The following is an 8,918-nucleotide window of genomic DNA, read 5'->3' on the forward strand; positions in this document are numbered from 1 at the left end:
TGGGCAAGTTCAAGTACAAAATGACCAGACTGACCACAAAAAAGACAGCTTCAACTTGGTTCTCAGCTGCTATTCCTCAGGTGCTAGTATAGCCTGACTGAGCTGCATTGGCCCCTCAGAATGGCGAACAGAGGAGCTTTAAGTGCTGTGCTGGAAGTGGAAGGCAGGGAGAACCAAAGGGCAGAATTGGGACGGGAACTACAGCCAGAGGAAGGCTGAGACTTGTCGTTCCATTCCTTGTTTTGTTCATATAGGTGATTGTCTACACTAATAGTGAGAGCCACAAATTCATTTAAACTCTTCAGCTCATCTCTGGTAGCCAATTCAAACCTGTTGCATCTCTGTTAGGAATGTGCAGAAATGTGTTACAAAGGTAGAATTACTGTATCTTTATTGAAGTGTTTTTATTCCTCTTATGTGTCTTCAGAGGCAGACTGAATGTGCTGGCAAATGTGATCCGGAAGGAGCTGGAGCAAATCTTTTGTCAGTTTGACTCTAAGTTAGAGGCTGCGGATGAGGTTTGAACATTATTTCGTTAGATTTAGTCAAGAGCAATGAAACAGATTTACACAAAAAATATAACTATGACAGTGCTTGTGTTAATGATAACAACTGATGTTTGGAAAATGTGTTTAGGCACATGAATAACTTTAAAAATGATTGACACTCTTTAGCTGAGAAAGCCTCTTTTTTCCAACCAGAATGTATCAATAGTAACTATGATGGGGTCCAGTTAAAAGTGGGGTCCAAATTAGTAGTGCTCCCCATCTGTCACACAGAGACAGCAAAGAGGTGGTACTAACTGTAAACCCAGAGGTGAGAGGTGAAAGATAGCTGTTATTAAGAAAATGTTATGTAATCAAAATCAAACAAAAGTGCAATCAAATCAAATCAAAACCTGAGAAAAAAAACAAAGTAAGACACCCGTTCAGCTTTTCAGCAGTTCTCATTCACTGCAATTATGACTTACACAAGTACGTTGGTTAGGTTAGCTGTTAAGAACAAGCTAAAAAGCCAATGTCAGTATGCCATGCAATTATTAAAATATGTGACCTGCCACATGTATTTAACTCTAGCATATTAATTCAACTGTAGACTGATGGTTGCAGAATGCAGAGGTATATCTAAAAGGGGAACATGCAGTGGCACAGCACCTTCCTAAAATATAAATTTATTACATTAAGTGCTATATTACTATGTTTTTATAGATCAATAAAAGTAGCAGATTATTATGTTGGGTTATTAAATTAATGTTAACATTAGCTCCACCTGCAATATTAAAAATGTGTAGGCCGTCTATTGAATAGCACATGTGCACATATGTTATTAATAAAAATAAATAAAGATGAAAGGTTCAGCATCTGACTTTGTGCTCTCAGGGTTCTGGCGATGTGAAATATCACTTGGGGATGTATCACAGGAGGATGAACCGGGTCAGTGACAAGTACATGACATTGTCTCTCGTGGCAAACCCCTCCCACTTGGAGGCCGTTGATCCAGTGGTGCAGGGAAAGACCAAAGCTGAGCAGTTCTACTGTGGGGACACTGAGGGAAAGAGAGTATGTTGAATTTTTTTCTTTACCATATAAACAGAAGACAATGTCTCCGTGGATGTTTTCCAATATGTTTGCATTTTGGTGAATCATTTTGCAGGTGATGTCTATTCTCCTTCATGGCGATGCTGCATTTGCAGGTCAGGGTATAGTGTATGAGACATTCCACCTGTCTGACCTGCCATCCTACACCACACATGGTACAATACACGTGGTGGTCAACAACCAGGTATGGACTGTTCGATTCAGTTTGTTACGTTTAAAATTCTTTCAGCAGTTATCAAGTTTATGGTATGGACAGGTATTTCAACAAATAGATCACTTAATGGTTATAATAATAATAATGGTTTTGTAACTGAATTAGTTTTCCCCAGATAAAACTAGGCTTCTGGAGTATGGATTATTGAATATACACTAAAAGTACTTTTGAATTGACCATAATACTGTGTATTTAACACTGCGTGTGAATTGCTGCAATTGCAGTTCCAGCAGTTAAAATGAGCACAGTGTCATAACTGTAACTGGTTTTAATATACATGTGTGTTACTCTTGCCCACATAGATTGGTTTTACGACAGATCCCAGGGTGGCTCGTTCATCTCCGTACCCAACCGATGTAGCTCGAGTGGTCAATGCACCCATCTTTCACGTTAACGCAGATAATCCAGAGGCTGTGATGTATGTGTGCAAAGTTGCAGCTGAATGGAGGAACACATTCCATAAAGATGTCGTTGTAGACCTGGTAAAAATGCTCGTTATTATAAATTTTTGTTAACCACCAAGTAAAATGACCCTGACTGAAACTGCTGTTATTTAAGAAAAAATACTTTGAAAACAGGAAACACTTTTACTAACTATAACCCGAAATAATGAAAGTAAACCTGTGAACAAAGCATAAAGTAGGAGTAAGCATGTTTCCAACATCTAAAAAGGGCATTAAGCCCCATCTGACCTTAGAAACATGACGGTTTAATTCAATTCAGTCCAATTTTTGATTAATCCAATAAGGGATCATTTGTTAGAAGCAGTTTAGAAAAACACAGACACACACACACACACACACACACACACACAAATGAACTAAATCAAGGTAAAAACTTTAAAAGTGAGGAGTTTAGAATAATGGGTAGTAGTAGTTTACAATCAGGTGTAGCATGATGATACCCTAATGGCAACAAAAAATAGAATAGAATAGAATAGAATAGAATAGAATAGAATAGAATAGAATAGAATAGAATAGCCCTTTATTATCATTGTACATGTACAATGAAATTGTGGAGAATGAAATATTCATTCTCAGGGTGCATTCAGAAAAGGCTAGAATACCTGTTGCTATCTCAAGGATTAGTTGGTTGCTAAAAGAAGCTACGTCTATTTGCTTCACTTATCTTCCAGTTATCTTAGACTTTAACAATACTGTGTGGATGTGAAATGAGCCAGTAGAAGAAAAAATAATAGAGTCAAAAGACTAATTAAAATGATAGATGGTGGGATCAGCTGTGTCATTTAAATGGACTGTCACTTTACTGCACTGTGCCAACAAGTGTGCCAGTCAGTACTGACATACTAAATTTTCATACAGCATACAGGGTCAAATAGGTGATCAGAAAAACAAACATAAGTATTTGCCTCTTCACTCAGGTGTGTTACAGACGGAACGGACATAATGAGATAGATGAGCCCATGTTCACACAGCCGCTGATGTACAAGCGCATCAAGAAGCAGAAAGGAGTCCTGCAGAAATTTGTTGAAAAACTCATTGATGAAGGAGTCGTCACAACTCAAGAATATGAGGTAAAGCTACCTGCACACCTGTGCTGTAGATGGTTATGAAGCATGCAAATTGTAGACAAAGACACAATATAACTTCTTCTGACCTCCAAGTGGATTTGATTTTTGGCTGCAGTTTTAAACTCTATCACACATTTAGCTTGAGCTTACTCAGTCCGAAGATGATGATCATTGTCAGGATTTTATACCGAATGAAAAAGCTCAGCTAATTCTTTGAGACTGATCAAGTAACACACAGATTTCTCATGTGGACAGCTGTCACTGACAGTCAACTCCAGTCTATATGACGTAATGGACCTTCTCAGCAGGTTGAGTGTTAAAGTGTGAGCCATTCAAGAGAGCTAACCTCAAGTTTTCTGAAAATCTTGTGAATGCTAAAACTCGAGAAGGAAGTCACTTAGGATTTTGTAATTACCATAGGTGTGTCTACTAGGAGGCTGCCACCAGTATTTTACTTATACTGTTGCTATCAGTTACTAGATTAAAAATCACAATGAAGATAAAAAGAAAGACTAAATTTTCTCATTAGATGCCCAACTTGCATTGATCTCTTGCAGGAGGAAGTAGCCAGTTATGACAAAATCTGTGAGGAAGCTTATACTCGCTCCAAAGATGAAAAGATCCTACACATCAAGCACTGGCTAGATTCACCCTGGCCCGGTACGACTACATGTTGTTAATGAAGCTAAACCATTTCTGTGTGTTGTTTTTTTAACTCCCTATTTTGTCAAGAAATTAACATCAAACACAATAAATTAAGACAGAATACAATGAATACAACTGAATACACAGAATATTTTTGAATCTTGGGCAAGAAGGGCATCCCATGCATGCCTCTTGCTTTTAATGCTTTTGTGTGTCTGTGTATTTAGGCTTTTTCACACTGGAGGGTCAGCCTAGAAGTATGACCTGTCCTTCGACTGGCATCAGCGAGCAAGCGCTCAGCCACATTGGCAACATTGCTGCATCTGTCCCAGTGCAGGATTTTGCTATACATGGAGGTGCCCTCATGTCTCGTGTGACAAAAATGAAGATCCACTGAATGTACTTTCAAGCTGTTTTAGACCTGGATTTTCTGCATTGGTGTTCATGTTGTAGGCTTGAGTCGTATCCTAAAGGGACGTGCAAATATGGTGAGCCAGCGACTGTGTGACTGGGCTCTAGGGGAGTATATGGCCTTTGGCTCTCTGCTCAAGGAGGGAATCCATGTGCGTCTCAGTGGTCAGGATGTGGAGAGGGGCACGTTCAGGTAAGAAATAGATGTACCATCTATGTACATGTTTATGTAGCCAACTTCCTAAGAATAAAATATCAAGAGGTGATTGCATCTAAATCTCTTTGACCTGTGCTTGTATTAATTTCTTCACCTGCATCTTATCTCTGAATTTAAAAAAAAGGGACAAACTCAGTCATACCACTCATTTTTTTCTGGTTATATTTCACAGCCATCGACACCATGTTCTTCATGACCAAAATACTGACAAAAGGATGTGCATCCCAATGAATTATATCTCCCCTGATCAAGCTCCTTACACTGTGTGTAACAGCTCTCTATCTGAATATGCAGTGCTGGGTAGGTAACATAAACACAATAAAGTACCAAAATCTGGTGCGTTTTGCATGATTCTTTGCCTACCTCTCTGTCTCCCACAGTACCTGAAGTACACTATTTCACAGTTGAAGTGTCACTTTTCAATTTGCTGGCATGTTTCAACATCAAGGCTTCCGTTTCATTCTTCTCTCCCATGTGCAGGTTTTGAATTAGGCTTTGCTATGGCCAGTCCCAATGCACTGGTTCTATGGGAGGCCCAGTTTGGAGACTTTCACAATACAGCCCAGTGCATCATCGATCAGTTTATCAGCTCGGGACAGGCCAAGTGGGTCAGACAGAATGGCATAGTGTTGTTGCTTCCTCATGGCATGGAGGGAATGGTAAGAATTTAATCTACCACATTCCACATGTATCTCAATTTGATTTGTCTCACCATCAGAGTTTGGGATTGTATTACCACCTTATAATGCAACGCCTGCCTTGTATTGATGTCTTCTTGATTTTACGAATTGTTATATTTTTAATACCATTCTATGGGCTTGCACTGTCAGAGCACAAATCACTTATGTCTCTGTGTAAAACTGTGGGGTACTGTGTTGTACTGGAACAAAATGTTTATTCTGTCCATGGTAGCAAAATTATTTTGATGCAAATGAAAGGACATATATGGATACATAGTGCCTTATGTGTTACTAATAAACTTGAGATCTGCAATATCACATATAAACAAACCTTAAATACACTACAGGAAAGAAAACTGCATCACATTTGTATTGCTTCCATTTCGTTTTCATCACAGGGTCCAGAGCACTCATCTGCACGCCCTGAAAGATTTCTACAGATGTGCAATGATGACCCAGATGTATTCCCTGTGAGTTTGTGTCAGAATGTCATTAAGGAATCATAGTCTGTCAAGTAAATGATTTTCAAGTCTGAAAAGAGAAGGAATTTCAGAAGTTAAATCAGCATTCTTTTTAATGGCCAGCAGGGGGAACTCTACAGCCAAAAACAATCTGTCTATCTAGGGAATCTATGACCTAAGTAAACATACAACATTATGTTCATTTTGTGCATTTTGAGCATGCTTTAGTGTAAGCCTGTGTCATGGTTGATATGTTTCTCAGTTATATCAGTCCTTAATCAGCCCATCTGGTTTTAAAAAACTTAGTTCAGCTAGAGGCTTCAACAGCAAAAACAATGGGTGGCATCACAGTAACTACGTATGTTAAGGACAGAGTGGAACATGCAGTGCAGGTTGGATTTGTATTTTGCCACAATCAAAAATATCTTTCTGTTTTTCTTTGGACTCATTAGTAATTTTCCGTCCTCTTCTGTCTTTGTCAGAGTCATATTTTTTATTTGATTAATTTACCTTAGTACCTAAACAAATTAAATAATTGGAACAAATAATTCTGTTCTTTTGAATTTTTGAATTAAATAATTGTATTGTGTGCATTTTGTCATCAGGTTGACTATACTTTTCTTATCTTTTTTAATCTTCCACGTAAAATTTTGTATGTTGTATTGTAATTTCTGTTTGTTTTTTTTACGTCATTGTATGTTGGCAGAAACTGTCTGAAGACTTTGCCATGTATCAGCTTTATGACTGTAACTGGATTGTTGTGAACTGCTCTACTCCTGCAAACTACTTCCACGTTCTCCGCAGACAGATCCTGCTGCCTTTCAGGAAGCCCGTAAGAGATATATACCAAAACATGCAAGATAAGAGTCAATTGAAATTATGAACATGTTCTATGCTCTGTCTTTAATCGCAGCTCATAGTACTAACTCCAAAGTCGCTGTTGCGCCACCCTGAGGTTAAGTCCAGCTTTGATGATATGCTCCCAGGTGAGTACAAATCAAAAAAGTGCAAAAGAACTTTTAAAATATTTGGTTATTTTCTGTTTTTATGATTTCTGTCATGCAGGCACACATTTCAGTCGTCTAATCCCAGATAATGGGCATGCAGCCACCAACCCTGAGAAGGTGAAGAGACTAATTTTCTGCACCGGCAAGATTTACTATGAACTGACCCGGGAACGCAAGAACAGAGGCATGGACGAAGCTATTGCTGTTGTACGCATCGAGCAGGTAATCAGTGTTTTGGTAAAACTGTTGTGTAAGTCTGTAAAAAGCTGAAACTGAATCTGAGACTGTGGAGTGACTTGTTTAGTCTAATGTCAAGGCAATTTCACACTTCACATACTTCACTGCCGTACAGGTAAAACAATGGTGGCATGGCCTTATAGTGTGCAGTATTTGTCTGCCTTAAGTCAATCACAGCACCTTGTTAGGCAACACCGCACAGACTTCCACACCAAAAGTAGCAGAAACTTGAGTGTTCATTCCAACTACATTGTGGCATCTTTCTTTTTTTGGCAGCTGTCACCATTCCCCTTTGATCTGGTGAAAGAAGAGGCTGATCACTATCCAAATGCAGATTTGGTTTGGTGTCAAGAAGAGCACAAAAACCACGGCTACTATGACTATGTCAAGCCCCGCATCAGCACCACCATCGGTCACACACGCCCCATCTGGTAAGTTTGACTTTAGCTGACTGTACACCTGAAGACAGGGCAGTATACCAGTCCATTTACCAATATGTTCACTATTGTTCGTCTCCACATGTCTAAACCACCATGCTTGTCTCACTAACTATGTCTTTAAACCCTCAATCTAAACTGTCCCTCTGATATATCTAATCGAGTCCATTCTGGTCTTTTTGGTTGTGTCCCAAACCATACATCATAACAGGTCTTACTAGTCTTGTAAAACTTCCCTTTCATTTGTGCTGCCATTCTTCTGTCACATATCATACCTGATTTATCGTCCCTCTGATATAATCATTTCTAATCCTGTTCAACTCTGCCTTTTGTTTTTGTTTTTTTTAGTGCCACCCAACTATAAAACTTAGCAGGTCTGTCTGCCATCTATTAAACATTTCCTTTCATTCTTACTGCTATCCTTCTGTCATACATCACCCCTGACACTTGCCTCCACTCACTGCACCCCACGTGCACTCCTATCTTCACCAGTCTTGCTTTGGACGGTTGACCCTAGATATTTAAACTCACCCACCTTCACTGTTACACTTGTCTCTTTCTAATTCACACACATGTATTCTTCATGTACCTTCTTCTCCCCAGTGCATACCTCTGCAGACCCTCATTTCCCTGATACCTACTTTCACTACAGGCTATAATGTCAAACATCATAGTAGACACAGCCTGACCTCATCTGTCAACCTGTCCAAGACCAATACAAAAAGGAAGGCGCTCAGTGCCAATCCCTGATGTAATCTCAGTCCCACCATGAACCCATCTGCATCTTCTACCACACACCTCACCACTGTCTTGCATGTCCTGCACTTGCCTCACATATTTCTCTGCTATTCCTGACTTTGTAGTACAGTATCACATTTCCTCTTGGCACTTATATGCTTTATCTAGTGCTACAAAGACACCGTGCAACTCCTTCTGACCTTCACTCTTTTGTAGCACACTGCTGCTCACTGATAGTCACCTGTCTTTGTCTTCATGGTCATCAGTTTTTATTTATTTGCACATTTATCGAATGCTTTTTAAAAAAAAAAACCTTTCCCCCCCCTTTTCGTTTTCTTTGGGCCCTTGGCCGGGGGGTTCCGGGTTTGATCCCCTGACATTTTGAATGGTAAATGGATCACCCTACCACCTAAGCTACAGCCATCCTGCAGGACACATTGAATTGCATCATGAGCAGTGATATTATAGTAAACAGGAGTGAGAACTCATACATCATTTAGAGGCCATGTCAGTACACAAACACACAGCAGACGTTTAATGTTGTGACTTTTAAATGTTGAATAAACTCACAGCCTCATTCCACTGTTCTTCACAAATATTTTGTGTTTAATTTACTCCCAAAAAGAGGAAAAGGCATCTGTAAACAAAAAAGAAAAACCTGTAAACCAGGTTAAAGGTGATTGTTATTGGCAGCATTGTTCTCTTTTTTTTAATGTGTGTGTGTGTGTGTGTGTGTGTGTGT

At 39.3% G+C, this 8,918-nt stretch overlaps 1 protein-coding gene across 2 annotated transcripts in view; it reads left to right on the top strand.

The window, feature by feature from the left end:
• LOC102310350 (2-oxoglutarate dehydrogenase, mitochondrial) overlaps positions 1–8,486 on the top strand; it is a 22,358-nt gene extending 13,872 nt beyond the window's left edge. For both annotated transcript variants that reach the window (XM_042216656.1, XM_005951970.3), the window contains 16 exons: positions 428–518; positions 1,380–1,559; positions 1,654–1,782; positions 2,115–2,294; positions 3,194–3,346; positions 3,901–4,003; positions 4,216–4,344; positions 4,442–4,592; positions 4,789–4,916; positions 5,097–5,275; positions 5,695–5,766; positions 6,464–6,589; positions 6,671–6,743; positions 6,823–6,986; positions 7,278–7,432; positions 7,787–8,486. In XM_042216656.1, the coding sequence (XP_042072590.1) occupies positions 428–518; positions 1,380–1,559; positions 1,654–1,782; positions 2,115–2,294; positions 3,194–3,346; positions 3,901–4,003; positions 4,216–4,344; positions 4,442–4,592; positions 4,789–4,916; positions 5,097–5,275; positions 5,695–5,766; positions 6,464–6,589; positions 6,671–6,743; positions 6,823–6,986; positions 7,278–7,432; positions 7,787–7,802 (2,029 nt within the window). In that variant the 3' untranslated portion in view covers positions 7,803–8,486. The remainder of the gene's footprint in view (positions 1–427; positions 519–1,379; positions 1,560–1,653; positions 1,783–2,114; positions 2,295–3,193; positions 3,347–3,900; positions 4,004–4,215; positions 4,345–4,441; positions 4,593–4,788; positions 4,917–5,096; positions 5,276–5,694; positions 5,767–6,463; positions 6,590–6,670; positions 6,744–6,822; positions 6,987–7,277; positions 7,433–7,786) is intronic.
• Positions 8,487–8,918: the final 432 nt, after the last annotated feature.

Source organism: Haplochromis burtoni, unplaced genomic scaffold (genome assembly GCF_018398535.1).
Source record: "Haplochromis burtoni strain Fernald_Lab_line unplaced genomic scaffold, NCSU_Asbu1 Contig_1173, whole genome shotgun sequence".
Lineage (NCBI taxonomy): Eukaryota > Metazoa > Chordata > Actinopteri > Cichliformes > Cichlidae > Haplochromis > Haplochromis burtoni.